Here is a 27,561-nt window from a genome sequence, read left to right on the forward strand (position 1 = left end):
ACCCGACCTCTATGACAGGGAGCTGCGATCAGTAGCGCAGTCTAGTTTCGGTAAAAGGCAAATCAAACAGGTCGCCCTCTCTATCCCCCCAGCACGCAGGTCACCATCCCTGCCCCAGCTCCGCACGCAGGTCACCATCCCTGCCCCAGCGCCGCACGCAGGTCACCATCCCTGCCCCAGCGCCGCACGCAGGTCACCATCCCTGCCCCAGCGCCGCACGCAGGTCACCATCCCTGCCCCAGCGCCGCACGCAGGTCACCATCCCTGCCCCAGCGCCGCACGCAGGTCATCATCCCTGCCCCAGCGCCGCACGCAGGTCACCATCCCTGCCCCAGCGCCGCACGCAGGTCACCATCCCTGCCCCCCCATCCCTGAACAACAGATCGCCACTGTGCTACCCATAGCTCTCCCCAACATGATTAGCAGCGAAGTCAAGAGACAACTGACATCACACCTTACTTCCCATGAAGACCCTCACCAAAGATCTGCGCCCTCATGTCCCCAGAATACACCACATGCCCCCCTCACAGATTTACACCCCATAAAGCCCCCCTCCTTCATATCTGCACCCTCATGGCCCCAGAATACACCACATGCCCCCTCACAGATTTACACCCCATAAAGCCCCCACCCCACAGATCTGCACCCTCATGGCCCCAGAATACACCACATGCCCCCTCACAGATTTACACCCCATAAAGCCCCCCTCCTTCATATCTGCACCCTCATGGCCCCAGAATACACCACATGCCCCCTCACAGATTTACACCCCATAAAGCCCCCCCCCCCAGATCTGCACCCTCATGGCCCCAGAATACACCCGGACCTGTATTATAAACCCCCTCATACATGAGCTCCATGTGCTGCCCCTCACCTGCCCCCCAGAAGCTCTGTGTACGCCAGGACCGCAGCACACCCTCCCTCACTGGGCACACACCGCAGGCACACACAGCACACCCTCCCTCACTGGGCACACACTGCGGGCACACACTGCAGGCACACATGTCACACAGCCTCTCCTCCTTCCACAAGCAGCTGCAGTCAGGGTTTGTCATGTGACCATGGAGGAGCATGTGACCCGTGACGTCACAGACCTCCTTCTAACAACTCCATTCTAGCATCTACCGGCATGGCAGATAACTCAGCAGCGGAGTTGCTTCTTCAGAAGCTGCGGGATGGAGAGTGCGGGGGTCTGGACAGCCTGGAGCTGGCGGGGGTTCTGGGGGTGGATCACCAGCAGGTGGTGGGGGCAGTCAAGAGTCTGCAGTCCCTGGGAGAGGTGAGCAGATCCGGATGATGCAATCGGACTGGACGGTGTGGGACACATATGGCAGCTGTAGGGGGGACTACAAGTCCCAGTGTGCATGGTGCTTCTTTACAAGGCAGGGTGTGCTGGGACTTGTAGTTTCGCAGAAGCTGAACTAGGCTCCGGGTTGAGTAGGTGCTGAGTTTCGGAGAACCAGGCATGTAGATGCTGTATGACCCTGTAGGCTCCGGGAGATCTGCCATGACATTGTAGTGGGCACGACAGAGATAAGCGTCAGCTGGCGCTGCTTATCCAGGAAAACGGACAGTTTGAGATGCCGCCTGATGTCCACGTAGGGGGCCCGGTTGAAGCATTCCTTGGTCATTCATTTCAGTGAATATGGACTCTGATCAGAATCAGAACATCCCGCTCTCGCAGGTCACATTGACAGTGTGGCGCTGACTGACAGCTGGACGACCGCTTTAATGGCCGGGATCAGAGAGAACTCCGATCCCAGCCTTAGGGAACTTTCACACTAGCGTTTCTGTTTTCCAGTATTGAGATCCGTCACAGGGTCTCAATACCGGAAAAAAAAAAACGCTTCCGTTTTATCCCCATTTATGTTCAATGGGGACCAAACGTAACTGAACAGGACGGAGTGCTCCAAAATGCGTTCCGTTCTCATACCACGGTTTGCTTTCTGTCCTGGGATGCGGATCCGTTTTCTCTGACACAATCTGTCACAATAGAAAACTGTTCCGTCCCCCATTGACTTTCAATAGAGTTTATGACGGATCCGTCTTGGCTATGTTACAGATAATACAACCGGATCCGTTCATAACGGATGCAGACGGTTGTATTATCAGTAACGGAAGCGCTTTTGCGGAACCCTGCCGGATCCAGTAAAACCGCTGGTGTGACACTAGCCTTAGAAGCAGGGGACTCGGCTCCCTGTGAATCTAACTGCAGGGTGCTGATGCATTGCTGTGACAGCTGTTAACCCTTTTCTTGCATGAGACTTGATATTATTGTGTGAAAGTAGTAAAAAGCGCATAAAACTACACATACCGTAATCCTACTGACCCCCAGAGGAAATGTAACCTTAGGTGAATGTCGTAAGTTTACGATGGCAGAACTGCTTTTTTCTGTTATTTGCACCCCAGAATGGTGTCACTAAATAATACAGTTCGTCTCCAAGACAACAAGCCCTCAAAATGAAAAGTTATGTCTGTCAGTTCAAAAGTACTTTAGGGGTTAAAGTGAGACTTGTCCTGAAGATAGGGGGTAACTAACTGGTTAGTCTGGAGGAGGGGGTCTGTCCACTGGGATCTCCACCAGATTTGGGATCCTGCACGCGCAGGATGAGCACGCGCAGAACTGCTCCATTCATTCTCCATGGGTTTAACAGAGAGCAGAAAAAAACAAGAGAATGGTAAATTGAACTTTTGGGGCATTCTTCTTCTTTTTTTTTTTATTATGGCATTTTACTCATTTTGGGCAAAAAATCTTTATTTTTTTATTGGTCTTTATTTAAAAAAAAATCGGCAGTTTTGTGATGCATGTGGTTAAAAATCAGTCTGTTTGCAGACTGCCTCTCCTGAGTTCCATCAGTTGACGGCTCTTGTGGCGTCTTATTTCCTGACCTCATAAACACTTACTTAGGCCATTTCTTATCAGTTTGGCAAGAGTTTAGCTATAATGAGCCTTTACGAGGTCGGGAGTAGTGTTGAGCGAACTTGTGTTTTTAATTTCAGCGTCTAAAGTTCGGGTTATCGAAGAATCGCGTTATGGATTCCGCTACCACGGACCATAACGGAATTTAGAATCCATAACAGGATACTTCGATAACCCGAACTTTAGACGCCGAACTTAAGACACAAGTTCGCTCAACACTAGTCAGGAGACCAGAGATAAGGCGTCACATGAGCCGTCAGCTGACAGGACTGAGAAGTGATACTCTGCAAACAAACTGATTTCTAACCCTTGTATCTCAAAAACTGCAGAAAATGTTTAGACCAATTGCAAAAAAGATTTTTTGGAAAATCCCCAAATTACTAAAATGCAATCATAAAAAAAAAAAAAAATGCCACTAAATGATACATATACATAGCCTCTAAGTTGGAAAAGTTATTAAGATTGGGCAATATCATCCATTCTAACCATTGCATACAACCATTATAACCCTGATGAGGTTGTCACCCAGCTTTCCCAGGCAGGCAGGAAGGATGGGTCATATTGGTTGACACCCAGCTTTCCCAGGAGCTGATAGAAGGTAGTGGGATGGGGTTGAATCTATAATCTTCAAAGAGGAGTAAAGAAAAGATGGCGGCACTCACCACGTCTGTATCAGACTTCTTTTATTCTTACAAAAGTCCTCATTAAAACAGGGCGGATTCCACCTTTACAAAGACCGCTGAGTGGCGACGGCAGTTTCGCGCTTGCGCACCTCTTTGGGCAGCTAACATCATTGCGCCGACTTGCGCTGCCTTTTACGCGTCACTATCCCTGGTCGTCCAGGCAACCTAAGACGCTTAATTCGCTAAAACCAACACTGCAATACACATTGGATACATGGAAACCATTTGGTTATACAGATACACTCAGCTCATGGCGGCTGCACGGATGATCCATCTCGCCTCTCTTTGTAATAGGCGCTGCTTATCGCCTCCGTGCGGCATGTTTAAGATCAATTCAATGGCGGCAAAGCTGAGGCAACCTGGATCACCTTCATGCCTATCCCACACATGGTTAATGAGTCGGGGGCACCCATTTCCTGTTCTTATGTAGTTAATGTGTTCCCTAAATCTTTTGAATAGCGTCTAATGGTCTTCCCTATATAGAAAGCGCCGCACTTGGTACAGGATCACATATACTACAGGACTACTTCTGCGTGTAATGCACGGAGTGACTTTGTGTTGTATACCTCCAAATGGCAGGAACCATTCTTGACTGTTATATTTGCAAAATGAACAATTCCCACACTTGTGGTTACCTATGGGTTTGCCATGTCAGCCAGTTACTAGCCGGCTCCTGACCACGTTGTCTTTGAGTGTGTGGCACCTTTCAAAAGCTACTAGCGGCCTATTCTCTACGTATTCTTTCAGACCTTCCTCATGATATCCCAATGGCTGTGACCTACCTGTGTGATCATGTTGGCAGCGGAACTATATCTAAACGAAAACGCAAACCTTCCTTTATTTCTTGCTCTGCGTTTCCTTGCTTTATCACCTTTGAGCATTTTTTTCTGTGTAAATGACTTTACTTTGTCCATAGCCGTTTTTAACAAGTCTTCCGAAGACCCTCTCTTCAACAATCTGCCCTTTAAATCCAAGGCTTGTTCTTCATAGCCCTCCTCTGTTAGGGGGATCCCATAACAGTCATACAATCACAACTCAAGAGGGTGTTAGGGTACTTTCACACTAGCATTTTTCTTTTCCGGCATAGAGTTCCGTCACAGGGGCTCTGTACCGGAAAAGAACTGATCAGTTTTATCCCCATGCATTCTGAATGGAGAGTAATCCGTTCAGGATGCATCAGGATGTCTTCAGTTCAGTCTCTTTGATCAGGCAAAAGAGAAAACCGCAGCATGTTATCGTTTTATCTCCAGTGGAAAAAAAACGAAGACTTGCCTGAATGCCGGATCCGGCATTTTTTCCCATAGGAATGTATTAGTGCCGGTTCTGGCATTGAAATATACCGGAATGCCGGATCCGTCATGCGTAGACCGAAAAAAAGGTGAAAAAAATTAATGCCGGATCCGTTTTGCCGGATGACACCGGAAAGACGGATCTGGCATTTCAATACATTTTTCTGACTGATCAGTCTTAGGCTCCATTCACACGTCCGCAAAATGGGTCCGCATCCTTTCCGCAATTTTGCGGAAAGGGTGCGGACCCATTCATTCTCTATGGGGACGGAATGTGCTGTCCGCATCCACATTTGCGGAGCCGCACTTCCGCATCCGTGCTTCCGTTTCCGCAAAAAAATAGAACATGTCCTATTCTTGTCCGCAATTGCGGACAAGAACAGGCATATTCTATTATGTCGGCAATGTGCGGTCCGCAAAATGCGGAAAGCACATTGCCGCTTTCCGTGTTTTGCGGATCCGTGTATCCGCAAAACACATTGCGGACGTGTGAATGGAGCCTTACAAATGCCATCAGTTGGCATACGTTTTGCTGGATCCGGCAGGCAGTTTCGGCGACGGAACTGCCTGCCGGATCACTCTGCCGCAAGTGTGAAAGTAGCCTTATGTGACCTTGGACTTCCTCGCTAGTAACATGATTGATAAACTTGTGCCATTGTTCCCTAGTAAGCCATCGTGTTACTTTGGGCCTAAGGTCCACAAGTCACTGACCCAGCCCCCTGGCCACCCTATTGTGGTTGGGATTGGGTCAGTGACGGAACCCTTGTCAAAGTACGTGGACTGGCTCTTGAGACCACTCTTGAAAAAAGCCCCTGCTTATCTAAGGAACACCAACGAGTTCCTGCTGACACTGAAAGATTTTCGGTAGCGGGAGGGATTCAGTTTGGTGACCCTGGATGTTGAAAGCCTATACACCCGTATACATACCTCATGCAGCAGTAATGAAACTATTGGGCAATACTGGCAAGAGTGACCTCTATTGTCAGCTCATCGAGGAGACTTAACATTTTGTGCCTACTAACAATGTGTAAGAAGGTGTATGGCACAGCCATGGGGACACCAGGGTCGGGCACTTTTGCCAATATTTATTTGGCTATGTTTCAAAATCTTTTCTCCCAAAAATCCCTACCTATGTGGACGATGTTTTCTTGGTGTGGTCGGGCACTGAATTTCAGTGCGGCAAATTTTGTCGCCTTCCTCAGTGAAACCAATGACATGAATATGAAATTTACTTTAAATTATGGTGGAACGGAATTGGAGTTCCTTGATGTCGCGGTGAGAGAGGGTGACTTAATCACGAAGGGTCTTCGCAAACCTACTGCCACCAACTCTTTACTCCACCAGGAGAGCTTTCATCCACCTAGCGTGAAAAGTTCTGTCCCCTATGGGCCGTTCATTAGACTGAAAAGAATAAATAATAGAGAGGAGGGATATGAAGAACAAGCCTTGGATTTAAAGGGCAGATTGTTGAAGAGAGGGTCTTCGGAAGACTTGTTAAAAACGGCTATGGACAAAGTAAAGTCATTTACACAGGAAAAACTGCTCAAAGGTGATAAAGCAAGGAAACGCAGAGCAAGAAATAAAGGAAGGTTTGCGTTTTTGTTTAGATATAGTCCCGCTGCCAACATGATCGCACAGGTAGGTCACAGCCATTGGGATATCATGAGGAAGGTCTGAAAGAATACGTAGAGAAAAGGCCGCTAGTAGCTTTTGAAAGATGTCACACACTCAAAGACAACGTGGTCAGGAGCCGGCTAGTAACTGGCTAACATGGCAAACCCATAGGTAACGACAAGTGTGGGAATTGTTCATTTTGCAAATATAACAGTCAAAAATGGTTCCTGCCATTTGGAGGTATACAACACAAAGTCACTCCGTGCATTACACGCAGAAATATTAAAGGGACACTGACAGGGCCTATAAGCATATTGAGGTATATATATGGCAGTACAGGTCTTATAATGGGTATTACAATCATCTAAGTATCCCCCCTGTCCACATTATACATACAGAAAACTGAAGTTTTATAACCTGCTCCAACGGTCTTCAATCTGCCCAAGGGGCGGCGTTTCACCTCTCTTGCGCCCAGCCAGCCTCCCCAACTGCCGCTTTGAAGCACCGCCCAGCTCATGAATATTCAGTTTGCTGGGCGGCTTCTGCGGTCCCCGCTCTGAAGCGCTGCGCTGAACAGTGCCCTGTGCACTGTTCAGCGCAGCTGGGCGGCGCTTCAAAGCGGCAGTTGGGGGAGGCTGGCTGGGCGCAAGAGAGGTGAAACGCCGCCCCTTGGGCAGATTGAAGACCGTTGGAGCAGGTTATAAAACTTCAGTTTACTGTATGTATCATGTGGACAGGGGGGATACTTAGATGATTGTAATACCCATTATAAGACCTGTACTGCCATATATATACCTCAATATGCTTATTGGCCCTGTCAGTGTCCCTTTAAGGCGTACTCTCCCTAAGGAGAGATAGTACCCCCCCTAACCCTGACAGGCCTCTCACCCAGCAAGCCAGTACTCTCTGCTCTGCACTGATGAGGGGCAATCACCCTGCAGATGAGATGCTGGCTTATTTAATATCCAAGTCATGTCTCAAGGCTTAGTTAAAGAGCTGAACATTGACTTATAGGACAGCTGCCTTACATCTGGTGGCATTAGAGGCAGAGCTTGTTAAGAGCTCATTTTCATCCCTTCCCTCCCAGAATTCCAGAGGAGCATGTATGGCCTAGAAGTCTCCTCCTGCTGATTAAGGCGCTCTCTCCCTAATGCAGAAGTAGTTCTGTAGTATATGTGATCCTGTGCAAGTGCATCGCTTTCTATATAGGGAAGACCATTAGACGCTATTTGATTAAGATTTAGGGAACACATTAACTACATAAGAACAGGAAATGGGTGCCCCCGGCTCATTACCCGTGTGTGGGATAGGCATGAAGGTGATCCAGGTTGCCTCAGCTTTGCCGCCATTGAATTGATCTTAAACATGCCGCAAGGAGGTGATAAGCAGCGCCTATTACAAGGACAGGCGAGATGGATCATCCGTGCAGCCGCCATGATAAGAGAAACGACCTGAGTATCTGTATAACCAAATGGTTTCAATGTATCCAATGTGTATTGCAGTGTTGGTTTTAGCGAATTAAGCGTCTTAGGTTGCCAGGGATAGTGACGCTTAAAAGGGAGCGCAAGTCGTCGCAATGATGTCAGTGGCGCGAAATGGCCGTCGCCACTCAGCGGTCTTTGTAAAGGTGGAATCCACCCTGTTTTTAATGAGGACTTTTGTAAGAATAAAAGAAGTCTGATACAGAAGTGGTGAGTGCCGCCATCTTTTCTTTACTCCTCTTTGAAGATTATATGCATCTTTAATATTGGGCTGTGCACCACGTATTCTGCGGCAGGACGGGGATACGTGAGAATCCACTAATCTCGGTACGAACATTAGCAGTGCCACCCCATTCACTTTGATTCTACTTGGACAGTGGGGCTGAATCTATATTCTATGTGGTCGTCTGATGCCATCTTGTTCCCTCCAGATAATTGAGGCAGAGCAGAGAACCAGCAAGAAATGGGAGCTGAGCGCAGAGGGGCAGGAGACTGCAGAGAGCGGCAGCCACGAGGTCAGGGTGCTCCAGAGCCTGCCCAAGGAGGGCCTTCTGCAGAGCGAGCTGATGGTGAGTATGGTAACCCGCTGCAAACACATGTAAAAAGGATCAGGACCAGACACTGCCATATTTATGGGGTGTGTACACCTTTAAGTATCCTTTACCTGTCAGTGGGCCACTATTGGGGGGCAGTAATCTATTGCCTAAGGAAAGCACCGGACAATATAAATTCTTGACAGCCCCTTCTAGCTATTGGTGATCAGCCCATCTTATAATCCCGACCAGTGTCTGCGTGACACGGCACAAGAGGTTGTGCAAGAATGGGGGTGTCTTTGTGCACTGGGGACAGTCCTGCTGCAACAGAAAAGGGCCTTCCCCTACTGTTCCCACAAAGTCGGAAGCATACAATTGTCCACAATGTTAAGATTTCTCTTCACTAGAACTAAGGAGGTCGACCCCTGAAGAACACCCCCATAGCATTATCCTCCTCCATCATCTGGCACAATGCAGTCAGGTAGGTAATGTTCTCCTGGCATTCACCAGACTCGTCCATCAGGTGCCAGATAGAGAAGTGTGCTCCATCACTCCACAGAAGACCTTTCCGCTACTCCAGAGTCCGGTGGTGACGTGCTTTACACTACTGCATCCAACTTGGAGATGTGAGGCTGGCATGCAGCGACTCGGCCATGGAAACCCATGCCATGAAGCTCCCGGCACAGCACAGGTTTTGTGCTGATGTTAATGGCAGAGGAGGTCTGGACTCTGCAGTTATGGCGTCAGCGGAGCTGTGGTGACTTTTGTACGTTATGCTCCTCCCTGCTCTGTAACTTTACGTGGTCTCCACTTTGTGGCTGAGTTGCTGAGGTTCCTTCCACTTTATAATAATACCATTGACAGGAGATGGTGGAAGAAATGTCAGGAAGTGACCCGTGGCAGTGGAGATGTCCTATTACAGAACCACGCTGGAGTTCAGGGAGCTCTACAGAACGAGCCATTCTTCTACAAGTCTGTAAAGGCAACTGCATGGCTAGGGGCTGGATTTTATACACCTGTGGCGATGGGGATGAATGAGACACCTGAATTCAATGATTAAGATGTGTCTCTGAATACATATCCTTTGAATGTAGATGCTGCTTCCATCCATTCAGAAGTCTATTATAAGTGCAGTTACCCTTTAGGTCGTTTTATAGAGGAAGGCACTTTGATTATTACAGGAGCTCCTCCATTTACTGTGTTGTTTATTCCCAACAGAAACTCCCCATAGCGAAGGTGGGCTTCAGTAAAGCCATGTCCAATCGCTGGATCCGGCTGGATAAAGCGGCTGAGGGAGGACCCCGTGTATACAGAACGGTGAGCCGGTCTCCTTAGCCTTTTGTCTATGTATGTTAATGTTAGTTTATATATATATATATTTTATATAGAGAAAGAGACAGAATTGCTGTTTTTTCTAGTCATCAATAAATGAATTGATTAACATCTTTTAAAAAGTTGTATTTACTCCAAAATTGTACCAATAAAAACCACAGCTCGCCACCCAAAAACAAGCCCTAAAAGTGATCGCTCCCAGAATGACGACACAGTAGCAAATTAATTTAATTTTTATTTTATTTTTTGTTAGGGGCCGTTCACATGACGTTTTTGCCCAACGTTTAAAATACCGGTATACGTCAGGGCAAAAAAAATATGGAAAATCTTTTTCCTTCTTGCAGAATCCAGCAAAAAAATGATAATAATTTGTGTTTGCTAACAGATATATATATTTTTTCCATATCCTCAAAATGATGGCACACACAAGGAGATTGCCCCCTCCCACCACCATTCCCCAGTGTTTCCTGTCCCTACAGAGGCCAGGGCAGAGAAGAGTCCCCCTGCGGGTCAGGGAGATGGATGAATGATATTCAATTTTAACTTTTTTATTTTTATACACCATTTTTGGATTATTAGAGGTCATTGGTACCTGCTTACTCGCATCGGCGAGCCCCCCTGCCCAACTGCGGCCTCGTGCTAAGTCTGGGCTGTGGGTGATCGGGAGGGCTTGCTTTGATTGATCCGGAGCCTGCTCTCGGGTGGCAAACTCTCCCTTACCCCTGGTGGGTTAAGCAGGCACGTGCAGCCCGCGTTGAATTACGCTGACGGTTTCTGTCACTTCCGAGGCAGGATCACATGACACAACCCGCAAGTTCGGAACAGGTGGGGGTGGGCAGCGTCTGGCTCGCATGGTTTTATGAAGCGGTGGAGCCACGGACATACTGGTCTGAGTGAGTATGATGTCGGGACCTGAGCTGCGAACACCAAGGGAGCTTGATGCCCCTGCACTACCTCCTGTGAGTTGTCCGGTCTATAGACATTTTAATCTCTGATATGTATAACCATAAAGGCGAAAGAGCCATGTGTCATCCATTTGTGCAATGTGAAGGGAAGCACCACCTATATATATTTTATTTGGTGTGCTGCACGGGTGTTGCCACTATGGTTTGAGTGCGGGTTTCCTCCTGGTGGTTGTTTCTCACATTTCCTAGGCATCTAAAGAGGCTCAGAAGAAAACCAAAATGCCTCTGAAATGTATTTTTTGTTTTAAAAAATTGCCTGATACTTGTGTCAAGAAACTTTACAAGGACTGCATATCAAACATTGTACGTGAGGAACAACCAGCACTTATGGATGAATTTAGGTCCATGATTCAGAAGGAAATAAGGTCCTCTTTATCAGTAATGTCGGATGTGACCCAGGGACACCCTCCCCCTAAACGTTCCAAGTTAATAATGGCTTCTTCCTCGGATTCTGAATGTTTGGGTGAAGACGCGCCTTCCTCTAAGTGGTGGGGAGAAGAAGAGCTCTTATCAGAGGGCGAGCTGTCTGAAGGAAATAAAAAAAGATTCTACTTTTCGTCTGATGAAATAAATGACCTTTTTAAAAGCGGTTTGTGCTACTTATGGGGGTGAAGGAAGTCCAGAAACCTCATTCTATTCAGGAAGAAATGTTTGGGCGTCTTAGAGTGAAAAGTGCCAGAGTTTTCCAAATTAATGAAAATGTTAGGGAAATGATCCTGGAAGAATGGTCAGACCCAGAAAAGAAGCTGGACATTTCTAGGGAGTTTAAAAACAGTCTGCTCTTTGATCCTACAGAGTTCAAGGGAGTTCGATAAAATTACCAAAATTGACGTCTAAGTGGCAAAGGTGAATAAGAAGACCTCCCTGCCTTTTGAGGACTCATTTGAACTCAAGGACCTAATGGAGAGAAAAGGAGACAGATGCTTCCCATGATTTCCGTAGAAGACTATGTTCGGCCTGAAGGCTAACATTGCTGCGACCTCAGTAGCCAAATCCATGTACCTGTGGTTAAATGAATTAGAAAATCACTTGAGATCCAAAAGAAAGGGGGTTCCTTCTTAAACCTCCAAAATAAATCTGGTGACAAACAAACAATGACACCAAAATAGGGGGAAGACTGCAGAAATTTCTCTGTACCTGGCAAAAGATAACATCCAATCCTTGGGCCCTAGAAATAATAATAGAATTTTCTTCAGTTCCTCAAAAAAGATTTTTAACATGTTCAGAATCAAAAAAAATCACAAGAAAATATTTGGCAAGGAGTTCGGGATCTTTTAGATCTAGGTGTGGTGGTCCCTGTCCCTCCAGCTCACCAGAAACAAGGTTTCTATTCGACCTTATTTTTAGTAGGGAAAAAAGAGGGAGCTTTTCGAACGATAATAAACCTAAAAAGCCTGAACAGATATATTACTACCTACAGGAAGTTCAGGATGAGAGTATGAAATCTATCATCCAACTGATAAGAGAGGGCAGTCATATGAACGGTCGACCTAAAGGACGCCTATTATCCTGTTCCGATCCATCCGAAGTCCCCAAAATTCTTGAGATTTGCTATCAAGGATAAAGGTCACGTTCTCCATTTTCAATTTACAGCTTTCCTCTGCTCCCAGAGTATTCACCAAACTAATGGTAGAGATGGTAGTACATATAAGACAGGAAGGTCTAGTTTTAGTACCTTATCTAGACGACTTTCTAATCATTGGCGACTCCGTAGACCACTTAACTGCAGATTTAAACATATTCTTAATCCGTCTGTCTATATTGGGCAAGTCCTGTCTCCACCTATCAACAACAAAATAAGATAGATTTCTTGCCAGGGTACTTGGACCAAGGTGATAAGCAACCAATCATCAAATTTCTGATTAATTAAGAGCAGTCTGGGAGACCCTGAAGTCCGCCTCGCGAATTCTTCAAAATCATCTGAAAATTTTGTCGGACAACATGACTTTAGTTGTGTACCTCACACATTAGGGAGGAACAAGGTCAAAGAAACTGCTAGAACTTTCAGAAAATATATTTACTTGGGCAGAGAGGGAAGTAAAATCTATTTCAGCCATTTATCTCAAAGATTCCCTAAACCAGGAAGTGGATTACCTAAGTGGACAAATGGTAGATCAGACAGAGTGGGCACTAAATCCAGACATTTTTGAGATGTTAGTACACAAATGGGGATATCCAGAAATAGACCTATTTGCAGCAAGAAAAAAAATGCAAATGTAAAAAAGGTTTTGCTCCCTGGATCCAAGAGACAAACCTTGGAAGATTTTCTTTCTTTCTTTCTCTCTTTCTCTCTCTTTCTCTCTCTTTCTCTCTCTTTCTCTCTCTTTCTCTCTCTTTCTCTCTCTTTCTCTCTCTTTCTCTCTCTTTCTTTCTCTCTTTCTTTCTCTTTCTTTCTTTCTTTCTTTTTCTTTCTTTCTTTCTTTCTTTTTCTTTCTTTCTTTCTTTCTTTCTCTCTCTTTCTTTCTTTCTTTCTTTCTTTCTTTCTTTCTTTCTTTCTCTCTTTCTTTCTTTCTTTCTTTCTTTCTTTCTCTCCTCGTGGCCTGGATCCTGAGATCTTAGTGCTGAAATGACAGGGACTCTCGGACAGCGTGATCTCTACCCTAAGATCTTGTAGGAAGAAAGTTACTTCTGCTATATATTTAAAAATCTGGAAGTTTTGTTCCTGGACGCGAGAGAACAACCCGAATTTCGAAAAACCCAAGATCCTAAATTTTTTCGACTTCTTACCACGAGGTTTGAAAATGGGTCTTAGACTGTTCACTCTAAAGGTCCAGGTCTCGGCACTTAGTGCTTTCTTTGTCACTGATCTGGCTAATCCTAGGTGGATCAGACGTTTCATTAGAGCATCTTCTAGACTGAGACCTTCTCTGAAGACACGTAGTCCTTAATGGTTTAATGTTAAGCCCCTTCGAACCTTTAGAAGACTGTCCTATTAAACTCCTGTCCTTTTAAGACAGCCTTTTTAATAGCTTCACCTCAGCTAGAAGGTTAGGGGAGATTAGAGAACCTTACCTTTAGGATTTCTGATGATAGTCATACTTAGACTAGACCCGGGTTTTCGCCCCAAAATTGTGTCCTATTTCACAGAAATCAGGAAATTATTTTACTTTCCTTTTTGTAATTAACCTTAAAAATGAAAAAGAGCTTACGTTTCATACTTTAGATGTTAGACCCATGGTGTTGAGGTATTTGGAAGTTACTAAAGACTTCAGGAAGTTAGACAACCTACTTAGCTAATTTGCAGGAAGAAATAAGGCAGGAAGGAATAAGGCAGGATGTATCAAAGATACTATCTCTTTATGTTATAAAATTCCAGGCCTAGTTTGTCCAGAGAACATCAGAGCTCATTCCACTAGAGCAGTGTCCTCTTCTTACGCAGAGAAAGCGGGTGCTTCATTGGACGAGATATGCAAAGCTGCAACCTGGACCAATGTGCATACCTTTATAAAACATTATAGACTAGTCTAGATCTGCGGACCTGTAATATGGACGCAAGGTCCTCCAGGCAGTAGCCCCCTTCCCCTTTAAACCTAGTAAATTTTTAGTTCTCCTTGTATGTGCCGTCATGGTGATGATATGGAAAATCGGAATTTGTCTTGCCGGTAATTCTGTTTCCATGAATTCACTACGACTGCACAATAATCGCTCCCCTCTTCTAATTTAATTAGTATTTTTCTGGTATGAAGTAATACCTCTGGTGTATATATAGTATGGACTGTGGTCAATGGTGGTGGGAGGGGGCAATTTAATCTCTTCTCTGTTGCTGCCCCTACAGAGGTCAGGGGGCGATCTCCTTGTGTGTGCCGACATGGTGAATTCATGGAAATAGAATTACTTAATTTTTTTTCCGGATACCATGGAACATGCGTACGGATGCGGAAAACACACTGTGTGCTGTCTGCATATTTTTGTGGCCCCGTTGAAGTGAATCGTCCAGATCTGACCCGCAAAAAAAATGCTGATCATATGCACACAAAAAATAGCCCTAAATTTGTTATCTTCGTAATCCTGCAGCCCCCCAAAATAAAGCTTGCGCATTCTCATGTATACTGCACAGTAAACACTGTTTGATCTCTGCATTCGTATGTCCATTCTGCAGCCCCACAAAAAAAGAGAGAACATGTCCTATTCTTGTCCGTTTTGTGGAAAAGGATAGGACATTTCTACAGGAGTTAAAAACAAAACCGGCTGGCAGGCCCCGGGTGTGGGCTTGTGAGTGTAAGGGTATTGCCCAATGTCTTGAAGAAGGTCCAAGTAAAGGACAGCTCTCTGTAACCACCTGTCCTGGGTAGATGCCACGGTGTGTTGTCAGTTACAGCCCGGCTCCGTGTAGAAGGCTGTCAAGGGCAGAGAGAGCTTGGAAGGCAGAGTTGGTCCACCATTTTCTAGCCCGGCTGGATTTGCCACAGACTAGTGGGGTAAATGTGACACCCCGGGGGTCTCTGATTCCATCAGGAGATACGTTTGGTTGGATAAGCTGCTATATCTGGAGCGTTAGAGGAAACCTCTGTGAACCATACCCTGGTGAGATTTGATCCCAAGATGCGGGCACCACACTTAACCAGTTAATGCTCCTCCTTCTCAGGTAGACGCAGTGGAGGACACCGTGAAGGAGAAGCTTCAGCTCGTCCTGCAAGGAAGGTCAGACCACGTGAACGAGAAGGACAAGAGCGAGCTGAAGAAAAGGAAACTTCTTAATGAGGTGTAAGTGCCAAAGAATTGTCTCTCTGGATAGCACGACATCGCCTCCTATGGGCGACAGTGCTGCTTCCTTACATCAGTGACTCCAGCTTGTGCTTGTTCTGTTCCCCTTGCTTTACACTGCAGCTCTGCTTGGCTCCAGAGCATAAAAACTGGCTCACCAAGCAGTTGCTGCACAGAGAGCTGATTATTGAGGGATAAGCTCCTTAATAAATATGTGCACCTTTTCTGAACCTCTGTTACTTTTTGTGCTATCTGTCAGTGAATGGCGCAGTAGGTTCTCCTGCTGGCCCCGTCTGCCGTGTAAATCTCGCGCCGTCCCGTTCAGTATTCGGCGCAGTGAGAATGCCGGCTTTCTCACTGCGTCTGCGCCGAATACTGAACGGGGCGGCACAGGCGTGAGATTTACACGGCAGACGCGGCCAACAGGAAAACTAACGCTGGCCTGGCCCTGTCAATCAAGACAGTAGGGCGTGGAAATTAGGTGGGCCGAACGGAGCCTCTAGGAGCAGGTGCAACGGGGCCCCCCCCTGCTCCTAGAGGCTCATTTGCATATAATAAAAGTTAAAATTACATGAAAACGGGGGCATACTTAAAAGAAATGCAGAGTTATATTTAGGTGACATTTTCACATCTATAATGTCAGCCTATTTTAATAGCGAAAATTGGGTTGACAGAAACCCTTTAAGGGGGAGGTGCGCGGCCCATCAATTCAAGCGTTTCCTGTGGAGAGGGTTGGTGCCATGTTTTCTAATCCTGAACAACCCAGTTAAAAGCCTTGGTGTATGTGTGCTTGTCCGTGATAATGATGTCTGCATTTTTTAGTTCCTGCAGCAGGGGGCAGTGTTGTACAGAATTATAAAGTCTATATTTGTAGAACAGTGTTTGATCAGTGTATCCGGGACTTCTTTCCCACTTCAGACATGATGTATCTGTGATTTCAGGCTGTGTACATCTCCTCTGATTGTGAGTCTTAGTTCATTGGGGGCTTTTAATGATTTTTAAAGGCGTTCTTCGATTCCACAGAGCCATGGGCCTCCCCTAAAGATAAATGTCGCTGGAACCTGCCAGTTTTGGCTTACCCTCTAATATGGGGGCCGTGGGCAGTTGGAGTCCATCTCCCTGTTCTTGCGGAGAGGCAGCGCTTCTAGAGGTGTTTGCCAGCGGGCCTCTTACCCTCCGTAGGGACAGCTCTGTATGTGTGTGGTTAGCCTTAGGGTAGGCCTTCAGTATCGGATGGATGAGGGCCTGACTCCCAGCACCTCTGCTGATCAGGGGCCACAGTCTATTAGGCTATGTCTCTAGCAGTCCTGGGGGCCTATGACAATCCCAATCTGTCATGAAATCTCATTGGCACCCTCCTGTGAAAAGCCTTGGGTCTCATTCACACTTACCCATGCATCACATCAGGGTTTTACCATGGCAGCACGCCCTATTTCAATGAGGATGTGTGACTGAGATCTTAGATGCAGGGGATAGTATTGACCGTGGGATCTAAGGGTTTGAATGCCCAAGATCGGAAAGAACTCTAATCCTGGCCAAGGATGTCATTCTATCCTCCTTGTACTGGAAATAGTGGGGGTCATTCATTAAAATCACTATGCCAGATTTTGGCTTAAAAAAAAAAAAAAAAAAGTTGCCAAACCCATGTAAAACCTGTTGGGTGTTTTTTTTACAACATCCTCGTCTTTGGGGAGTGTCCGGGAACGGGCTATTGGCCCAGGCAAATTCGTGTAAATAGAGTCTGCAATCTACTCACGTCAGGGACCGGGGTAGATTAAAAATTAGGCGCGCAGACCGCCTGAGGATGTGCCTATTTTACAGGGAGTGGCACGCCTCTGGCAGCACAGGGACGATCAAAGACCAGCTTAACACTCCAGCCTTTGAAAAATCACCCCTAATGTCTTCGGCCGAACGTATACTTAAACACAGCAGCTGATCAGAATGAGCAGTGCTGCAGTATAAAGCATGGTGGAGGGACAGAACAGGAGGTGGATGTCAGACGTTTTCAGACTGGAGTCGCTGATCATAGACGGCTGTGCCAGAGCTACCGACCAACCAAACGGGTCACGCATAGCGCCCCCTGCAGTTTGTAATGTCGTTTATAATGTATCTCATTATCTGATCTTCATCCAGGACGATTAAAACCTACTGGGTGACGAAGGGCAAAGGCTTCAGCACAAGTATCACAAAGCAGGAGACGGACCTGACCCCCGAAATGATCGCCAGGTATTCTGCTCGTGGTTGCACCTTCACCAAGCAGGCCGGTGATGATGTAGCCCCCATGTGTCCCAGCAGAACTTGCCCCACCGCTGGTCATAGAAGATTGCTCTCATCATTTCTTGGTTTACCATTTCCAGTGGTTCTTGGAGAGACAAGAAGTTCAAAGCCTATAATTTCAACGCCTTGGGAGTGATGCCGGAGTGTGGGCACCTGCACCCCCTGATGAAAGTCCGCACACAGTTTAGACAGATCTTCTTAGAGATGGGGTGAGTGAAGCCCTCTATGCCTGCTACATCGCTTATCATAGATCTTACTTCAGGGGTCAACAACCTTCAGCACTACAGCTACTACAACTCCCAGCAGGCACATTTGCTTGGCTGTAACCCCCCCCTGGAGTGCCGCGGGTTGCCGATCCCTGCCATACATCGTAGCCTGTATATCCGTCTTTTTTTCCAGATTTACAGAGATGCCGACAAATAACTTCATAGAGAGCTCCTTCTGGAACTTTGACGCTCTGTTCCAACCTCAGCAGCACCCGGCCAGAGACCAGCACGACACCTTCTTCCTGCAGGGTGGGTGTCGGCGTGTTGTGTGTGTTCGCGCCTCGCACCACAGCGACCAATAAGCGCCGCCGCGCAGCATGCACTCTTATAAAGTAGAGGAGAAGATTGTGCAGCTGCATCCCCCTCCTCCCTCCCTGTCTGCTGCTTACTGCTTTACATCAGGCAGGTTATCAGATCACCGAAATCCTGGAGTAGAAAGTATACCTAAATGTAATAAACTGCTGCTATGGGAACCGAAAAAGCCGTTTTCTTTGCACTTTTGCGGTTAAACATGAGAACTCTATTTTATTTTTTATTTTTTTCATTCAGATCCAGCAATGGCATCAGAATTTCCTATGGATTATCTAGAGCGGGTGAAAAAAGTTCATTCTGAAGGCGGCTATGGATCACAAGGGTGAGAGATTAGGTTGTGCTTATTATGTCATTGTGATGGGGAGCATATAACATAGCTCCTCCTCTTCCTGTGTGTGTCACCCTGTGGTGGGAGGAGCAGACTCACATAGCTCCTCCCTTCAGTCTGTGTCACCCTGTGGTGGGAGGGGCAGACTCCATGTCGTATAGCTTTCTCTTCAGTCTGTGTCACCCTGTGGTGGGAGGGGCAGACTCCATGTCACATAGCTCCTCCTCCTGTGTGTGTCACCCTGTGGTGGGAGGAGCAGATGCCATGTCACATAGCTCCTCCCTTCTGTCACCCTGTAGTGGGAGGGGCAGACTCCACGTCACACAGCTCCTCCATCTGTCTTACTATGGTGGGAGGAGAATGTATAATGTTATGTAACCATTCATTTCTAATTAACCTTTGCAGGTATAAATATGATTGGAGCATAAATGAGGCCAAAAAGAATCTCCTGCGGACACACACCACAGCGGTCAGTGCTCGGATGCTCTACCAAGTTGCTCAGCAGGTAAGTACACGTGCTGGCGTATTGGTGACTTGTGATCTGGAGTGAAGCTGCTTCTAGACGGCTTTCTCTTTCCCTCTGTTGTGTAGAAGGAGTTTACGCCGGTGAAATATTTCTCCATTGACCGAGTATTCAGGAATGAGACGCTGGACGCCACCCATCTAGCTGAATTCCACCAGATAGAGGGTGTTGTGGCCGACTATGGACTCACCTTAGGAGATCTCATGGGTGTTTTGAAGGAATTTTTCACTAAACTTGGTAGGTGCAAGGCTTAATCTCACAGTGACCATAGTGCATGTTTGCTTTAGGTTATTATACAGAGGGCAGGGAAATGAAAATCTTGTGGTATATGTATATAAGTGCACACCCCCTGGACATGTTTTTAGTTAATATAGCAGGAAAAAAGATAATCTAGATCAGGGGTGCACAACCTGCGGCCCGGGAGCCACGTGCGGCCCTCGATATCACAACCATCTGGTAACAGACAAGTATGTCTGTCTTGTGGCTGCCCACATGCATTTTTCATGTATTCTTCCATTAGATGGGAATCCTGGAGGTGTAACCAGACATTTATAGTATATACTGTATGAACAATATGTAATAAATACAGTATATCAGTTGGTAATACCCCTTTAACTTTTATTTTCAGAATATAACTACTATAATACTGCCTACCATATACAAGAATATAACTACTATAATACTGCCTCCTATGTACAGAAATATAACTACTATAATACTGCTCCTATGTACAAGAATATAACTACTATAATACTGCTCCTATGTACAAGGATATAACTACTATAATACTGCTCCTATGTACAAGACTATAACTACTATAATACTGCCTCATATGTACAAGAATATAACTACTATAATACTGCTCCTATGTACAAGAATATAACTACTATAATACTGCTCCTATGTACAAGGATATAACTACTATAATACTGCCTTCTATGTACAAGAATATAACTACTATAATACTGCCTTCTATGTACAAGAATATAACTACTATAATACTGCCTTCTATGTACAAGAATATAACTACTATAATACTGCCTCCTATGTACAAGAATATAACTACTATAATACTGCCACCTATGTACAAGAATATAACTACTATAATACTGCTCCTATGTACAAGAATATTACTACTATAATACTGCCTCCTATGTACAAGAACCCCACCGATCAGATACTGATGACCTATTCTGAGGATGGGTCACCAATATGTGAATCCTGGAAAACCCCTTTTAGAGGGTGTTGTACAGCTTTTGGCTATTGATGACCTATTCTCTGTGTAGGTCAGCAATATCCGATTGGTGAGGGTCAGACATTTGGCTTCTGACCGATCAGCTGTGCAGTGGCCGCGCTTAGGACCCATTCACTTGCATGCAGTATGTCACAGTTGGGTACAGCTGCCCAAGAAATGGAAGATGTTTTTGCTCTCTACGTCAGTGTCATAGATTAATCGCAGTTTTCTTGCAGGAATCACTAAACTGCGTTTTAAGCCAGCATATAATCCTTACACAGAGCCGAGCATGGAAGTCTTCAGCTATCACGAAGGTCAGTTCTATAAGTGGCTGTGTGATTTAAATGCAGTATATCCATCTACTATATGTCTTATTCTCAGTCTAACCAGAGATGCTGGCTCCCGGCCTCGCCCCGTGCGCCCCTGCTGGCTCCCGCCCTCGCCCCGTGCGCCCCTGCTGGCTCCCGCCCTCGCCCCGTGCGCCCCTGCTGGCTCCCGCCCTCGCCCCGTGCGCCCCTGCTGGCTCCCGCCCTCGCCCCGTGCGCCCCTGCTGGCTCCCGCCCTCGCCCCGTGCGCCACTGCGTGTTTCATATTAGTCACTGGAGTGGGATGTCCTGATTTCTTCTGCAGCAGTTCTTGTGCATATTATAGGCAGAGACTATGAAGACGGATCTGTGTAGATGTGTTTTCGGTCTCCTCATCAGATGTGCCCTGTTGGGTGCACATTACATAAAACACATCTGTACCTAATCCCTATGATTACAACACAGATGCTGTTTCCAGGCAGTGCGCTCGCCGCCCCTCCCCACCTGTAATTGGGGGAGTAAATGCCATTACATAACACTAAGCCGCTTACAGGAAATAACAGTTGGGGACCCCGGGATCAGTGCTGAATCAATAACCACAGCAGAGCAGACATCAAGTCATTAACGACCTTCCGTCACATCACGGCTCCGACCACAGCAGGGGTCACGGTCAGCTGGCCTGCCCCTCCTCCACCCTTTATTAATTATTCTCTGCGAAAGTAAAAAGTGATTATATGAAAATATTCCTGATTCTGCTCCTCCAATCCTTATATATATATATTATATTATTTTTTAGCGGCTGAAATCACATAGTATCTGAGCATTCCCCTGTAACAAACCCTGCCGCCATGTGACCAGCATGCGGGAAGTGACTTTCCGTCAGCCGCCGTACATGTCCGGCGCTCTGACCAGGCGGGTGCAGGAGCTGTGCCCACTCGATCAGCGGCAGGGGTCCAGCTGTTCCTGACAGCCGAGCCTCTGCTGTTTGTGTCGGCATAGATGAATGCACCAGTGTCGGCACATTAACCCTTTGTCTGCAGCGGTCAGTGCTGATTACAGCATGCACGATTTTGCTCCCCCTCCAGCCCCATCAGGTCCCTGCACTGCAATGTCGGAGACCCGATGACAGGGAAGGCAGCCCGATGCCTTCCACAGGCATCAGGGCTTGCCTTCTATGGAAGCCTGTGAGGCCCAGCCCCCTGGGTCTCACAGTCAAGCAGTCTGTTAAGTACAGTTACTTATCTTGATTAATAAAATCCGGTGAAAGGTCCTCTTTAGCAACAAAATTTGTGGTGCTTTTTGTCCTGTTGCCCCTTGTGAAAATGAAAAATGGGGAGCGTATGCAATATTTTATTGGAAGAAATGAAAGTTTTAATTTTCACAGCCAAGTGTTTCTAAATTCTATTAAAAGCCCGTGGGGTCAAAGTGGTCAGTACGCACCCTCAATAAATTCCAATTGGGGTCACTTTTTGGGGGATTCTACTGTAGAAGTACCTTAGTGTGCCTTTAAATGTAACGTGACATCCAAAAAACATTCCAGCAAAATCTGCTTTCCAAAAACAATATGACTCTTTTTTCCTTCTGAGCTCTGCCGTGTGCCCGTACAGCAGTTTATGACCACCCATGGGGTGTTTCTGTAAACTGCAGAATCAGGGTAAGGCTAGTTTCACACTAGCGGCAGGGAGTCCGGCAGGCTGTAACGGCGGGTGAACAGCCTGTCGGATCCGTCCTGCCGCTAGTTCACGTGTGCCCCCGGACTGCCGCTCTGTCCCTATTGACTATAATGGGGCCAGGGGCGGAGTTCCGTCAGCAGCACGTGGTGAGAGGCAGCCGGACTAAAAGTACATCAGGTCGTAAAATCCGTTTTTATTGTAATTTAAGGGGGATAGTTTCTAAAATGGTGTCATTTATGGGTGGTTTCTGTTATGTAAGCCCCGCAAAGTGACTTGATTCTGGAAATTTCCTTAAAAATTTGAACATTTGCTTCTAAAAATCTTAGGGTACTTTCACACTAGCGTTTTTGCTGGATCCGGCAGGGTCCAGCAAAAACGCTTCCGTTACTGATAATGCAATCATCTGCATCCGTTATGAACGGATCCGGTTGTATGATCTTTAACATAGCCAAGACTGATCCGTCATGAACTCCATTGAAAGTCAATGGGGGATGGATCCGTTTTCTATTGTGGCAGAGAAAGCGGATCCGTCCCCATTGACTTGCATTGGGATAATGCCGGATCTGTTTTGCATCCACATCCCAGGACGGAAAGCAAAATACATGTTGCGGATTGCTCTCCGGTCTGGGAACGCAACTAAACGGAGTGGAATGCATTTTGAAGCGCTCCATTCAGTTCAGTTTTGTCCCCATTGACAATAAATATGGACAAAACTGAAGCGTTTTTTTTCCCGATAAGGGGCTCCGTTAAGGAGATAAGGACCCGCACCTATCGGACAATGGAGGTATAACAGAGATATGCCCCCATTTTCTCAGATGAGACAGCCCCTTGTGAGAAGGAGGTCGGAGGAGGCTGTCTGTGTATGAATTACCGAGATTTCCATATTGTGGTCTGTCACCAGGAAGGCATCATATACAAAGAAGCCAGATCGTCTACATTGTATGTATATACATATATATATGTGACTTGTTGTCTTACAGGTTTAAAGAAATGGGTCGAAGTTGGGAATTCTGGAGTTTTCCGGCCAGAAATGCTTCTTCCCATGGGTCTTCCAGACGATGTATCTGTCATCGCATGGGGTCTGTCACTGGAGAGGTAAGCAGGGGTTAACAAAGACACGAATAATGTATAATTTATTTGCCAGACGGATTACCTGTAATCTTACTTGTGGCCGACCAGTCAGTGATTATCTGTTCATCTCATTAGTGTCCTGTCTACAGCCATAAGCTTCACCTGTAAACATGTTGAGACGTGGCAGTGACCACCGTTGTGTGACCCCCTCCCACAGCCCGTTCTGGTGGGATTTGTAGTCTTGGGCTGTTCTGGTTACTACTCTAGGTATCTTCACACAGTGTTGGCTTTCTCCGTGTTCTCAGCCTTTACTGAAGTCCTGCACAGTTTTCCATAGTCGTCAGTGCTGTCCACAAGCAGCAGTGGAGATACTACTGTATTCCGCATGGGACCCTCCCATAGTGAGTACTGCAGCCTAGAAGACCGGGGTCCACAGCTCTGCCTTCATTTCTTCAGGTTGTGTCCTGTGTGCAGAGCTGACCATACAAGAGCCGCAGCAGAAGATGCATTGATAGTCCTCTAGGAACCTCTGCAGCCTTTTCATGGCTCCAATGAATCAAAAATAAAAACATACTCTGGTTATTTTGTGTACATTCCTAATAAGAATTGTGTTTCCATGGTGACAGACTACAAACTAACCTTGTGTGTAGTCTGATCCTGCACAGACATGTTTCGTCCATCTGCCACTACAGATAGGGGGCAGCAGGGGCGGATTGGGAACTGAAAGTGGCCCTGAAGAAAATACTAAGGCCTCTTTCACACGAGCATGACGGATCGGCTCCGGGTGTGTTCAGTGAAACTTGCACAAAGTTCAGTCAGTTTTGTCTGCGACTGCATTCAGTTCAGTTTTTTTCTGCGCGGGTGCAATGCGTTTTGATGCGTTTTTCACGCGCCTGATAAAAAATTGAAGGTTCACAAACAACATCTCCTAGCAACCATCAGTGAAAAACACATTGCATCCGCACTTGCGTTTTTCACTAAAAGGCCCATTCACTTCTATAACGCAGAATATAGAACATGCTGCGTTTTTCACGCAACACAGAACTGATGCGTGAAAAAAAAAACGCTCATGTACACAGACCCATTGAAATCAATGGGTCAGGATTCAGTGCGGGTGCTGTGCGTTGCACCCGCGCGGAAAAATCGCTTGTGTGAAAGGGGCCTAAAAGCGGCCCGTTTTGTAGTTGGGTGCAGATTAATGGTGGGCAGGGCCAGCAATACAATATTGTGGCACAGTATACCACGCCAACAGAGCCAAATACCACAGTCCATTACAAAATACATCCCCAAAAACTTCCACCGGCCGGCTGTGAGGAGGACTCGGGCATCGGCCCACCGGGAAATTTCCCTGTAAGGTCTATGGCCAATCCGCCCCCTGGGGTGCAGATGGAAGGGTATAGCAAACGATAACGGGGTCAGACTGCAGTGTTCGTAGTCTGTAACCATGGAGACACTTTTGTCTGCGTTGGAGCTGTGGATCTAAAACGGTAAATGTTTTTAACAAGACCATTTGCTGAATTTCATATTTTATTTCAGATATATTGCAAAAGTTGACATACCTGATGACTGTTGTTTTTCCTTCCAGGCCGACGATGATAAAGTACGGCATTAATAATATCCGGGAGCTGGTGGGGCATAAGGTTAACCTGCAGATGGTCTACGACAGCCCTGTATGCCGCCTTGACTCATAATAGGAGGACCCTTTGTATTTTGCTGATACGTCATAGAGTATATTTAGGTATCTTCTGGCTCTGTACTTGTATTGACCACTCGAAGATGGTGACTGCAGTGCACATTTATTACCTTCTCTTGTCAGTGGGGCTGCTGGTAAAAACCCTCTTGGGACTTGTACAGTTGTCCAGAATTCGTTTTACATGGTTTGTATCAGATTTTTTATAAAGGATAATGGGATAAAATCTCTCTATATATCGCCATTTTCAAGGAACACTGCTGCTTTGGAGGAGCAGTGAATGACACGGATTCAGATACCAGGGATACAGGTCATGCTTCGCCCCTTCAGGATATTCACTAGGCACAACACAGTGTATCCGTGTATCCATTTTTTTTTTCAGTAGTGTTCCTTTAAAGGTTATAGGTAATTTTTTAAAGCATTCTACTCGTTTTGGGCTAAAAATCTTTTTTGCAATTGGTCTTTGTTACATATTTTCAGCAGTTTCTGTGATACAGGGGTTACATTTCAGTCTATTTGCAGACTGTCAAGTTCTGTCCCACAGATGTCGAGACCTGTTATCTCTGATTTTCCTGACCTCCTAAACACTCATTATAGCTAAATTGTTATCAAACTGAGCTTAAGTGAGTGTTGATGAGGTCAGGAGATCAGAGATAAGAGCTGCACATGAGCGGTCATTGTCCGGACAATAAAGGGGCAGTCGCACAACTGTATCGGTTTTACTGTCTGCAAAAAACTGATGCGGTCCATGAGCACCCTGCAGCTGTTGGCGGCCTCATTGAAAAAAATGTATATTCTTGTCCGCAAAATGGACAAGGATAGGACATGTTCTAGATTTTGCGAATCGGCCACACGGATGTGAACAGACAAACGGATGACATTTGTGTGCTGTCGCCATTTTTTCCCCCAACCATATAGAAATAAATGGGTTGGTGTACGATCTTCAAAAAATGCGGTTCGGACTGAGACAGAAAATACTATTGTGCAAATGCACCCTGAACAGAAAGTGGCAGTCTGCAAATAGACTGAAATTTAACCCCTGTATCACAAAAACAGCTGGAAAGACCAATTGAAAAAAAAATATGATTTTAGCCAGAAAATTTGTAGAATGCATTAATAAAAAAAAAAAATTGCTCCCGAAGGTGTACATAGCCTTTAAGAGTCTACGTTGGGATTGCAGCATTTTTAGTATTACTGTTTATATCAGACCAGGGGGTGCAGGATATTTATTTATGGATGTTTTTAGACATCAGTGGCTCTGGGCTCTATACACGGAGATGAATTTGTAAGGACACCTGCTCTGTAACTGTGCAGATTATCATGTTCAAATGGGAAGAAATAAAATTTGTCATCATTTGTTCGTTATTTTTTCTAGTTTTATTTTTGCTCAAAAACATAATTGCTTTTAGTGCAGCAAATGGCTATGTCTTACGGAGTCTACTCTCCTACCAGGGAGGAGGAGCTATGTGACAGTCTGCCCCTCCCACCAGTGGGTGACATGGACAAGGAGGAGGGGCTGTGTAACTGTCTGCACCACAAACCACAGGGTGACAGGGAGGAGGAGCTATTTGCCATGGAGTCTGCACCTCCCACTTAAGGGTACTTTCACACTAGCGGTTTTCTTTTCCGGCACAGAGTTCAGTTATTTTCCGGTATAGAGCCCCTGTGACAGATCAGTTTTATCCCCATGCATTCTGAATGGAGAGTAATCCGTTCAGGATGTCTTACGTTCAGTCATTTTGACCAGGCAAAAGATAAAACCGCAGCATGCTACGGTTTTATCTCGGCCCAAAAAACTGAAGACTTGCCTGAATGCCAGATCCAGCATTTTTTTCAATAGGAATGTATTAGTGCCGGATCCAGCATTCAAAATACCAGAATGCCGGATCCATCCTTCTGCGCAGACCGAAAAAAAGGTGAAAAAAATAAATGCCGGATCCGTTTTGCCGAATGACACGGAAATACGGATCTGGCATTTCAATGCATTTTTCTGACTGATCAGGATCCTGATCAGTCTTACAAATGCCATCAGTTGGCGTACGTTTTGCTGGATCCGGCAGGCAGTTCTGGCGACGGAACTGCTTGCCGGATCACTCTGCCGCAAGTGTGAAAGTAGCCTAAGGGTGACACAGGAGGGTTTGACATCAAGTCTGCTTCTCCCACCATAGGTTGACACAGACTATGCCAGTAGGATGGACAGAAATGGAAAACATGCAGTAGAATAAACCTTGAAAGATCAAATACAAGTATCTGTAGGTTTACAAAAAACAACTCAGAAAGTGGCACCTGACCCATTTGAACATGTCCTTTCAAAAGCCCATTGTATAATTTAGCATTTCATACAGGAGACATGCGCAGTAA

General features: G+C 46.1%; 1 protein-coding gene across 2 annotated transcripts; it reads left to right on the forward strand.

The window, feature by feature from the left end:
- The first annotated feature begins 1,104 nt into the window (after positions 1–1,104).
- On the forward strand, positions 1,105–26,565 carry FARSA (phenylalanyl-tRNA synthetase subunit alpha). 2 transcript variants are annotated; one of them, XM_044282937.1, is made up of 13 exons: positions 1,105–1,279; positions 8,419–8,556; positions 9,739–9,837; positions 15,403–15,521; positions 17,655–17,747; positions 17,879–18,007; positions 18,198–18,313; positions 18,614–18,698; positions 19,110–19,209; positions 19,296–19,464; positions 20,698–20,775; positions 23,420–23,534; positions 25,096–26,565. In XM_044282937.1, the coding sequence occupies exons 1-13, from the start codon at positions 1,130–1,132 to the stop codon at positions 25,199–25,201; spliced, it is 1,497 nt and encodes a 498-aa protein (XP_044138872.1). In that variant the 5' UTR covers positions 1,105–1,129; the 3' UTR covers positions 25,202–26,565. The 2 variants fall into 2 exon arrangements, with proteins under 2 accessions (XP_044138872.1, XP_044138873.1); XM_044282938.1 differs by lacking the exons at positions 1,105–1,279; positions 8,419–8,556; positions 9,739–9,837 and adding an exon at positions 15,095–15,235.
- The last annotated feature ends 996 nt before the right edge of the window (positions 26,566–27,561 follow it).

The sequence above is a fragment of the Bufo gargarizans genome, chromosome 2, assembly GCF_014858855.1.
Source record: "Bufo gargarizans isolate SCDJY-AF-19 chromosome 2, ASM1485885v1, whole genome shotgun sequence".
Lineage (NCBI taxonomy): Eukaryota > Metazoa > Chordata > Amphibia > Anura > Bufonidae > Bufo > Bufo gargarizans.

Coding starts and splice junctions, on each gene's coding strand:
- FARSA (XM_044282937.1), top strand. CDS start 1,130: ATGGCAGATAACTCAGCAGCGGAGTTGCTTCTTCAGAAGCTGCGGGAT. Junction 17,748..17,878: donor ACCCCCGAAATGATCGCCAG/GTATTCTGCTCG, acceptor TACCATTTCCAG/TGGTTCTTGGAGAGACAAGA. Junction 20,776..23,419: donor AGTCTTCAGCTATCACGAAG/GTCAGTTCTATA, acceptor GTTGTCTTACAG/GTTTAAAGAAATGGGTCGAA.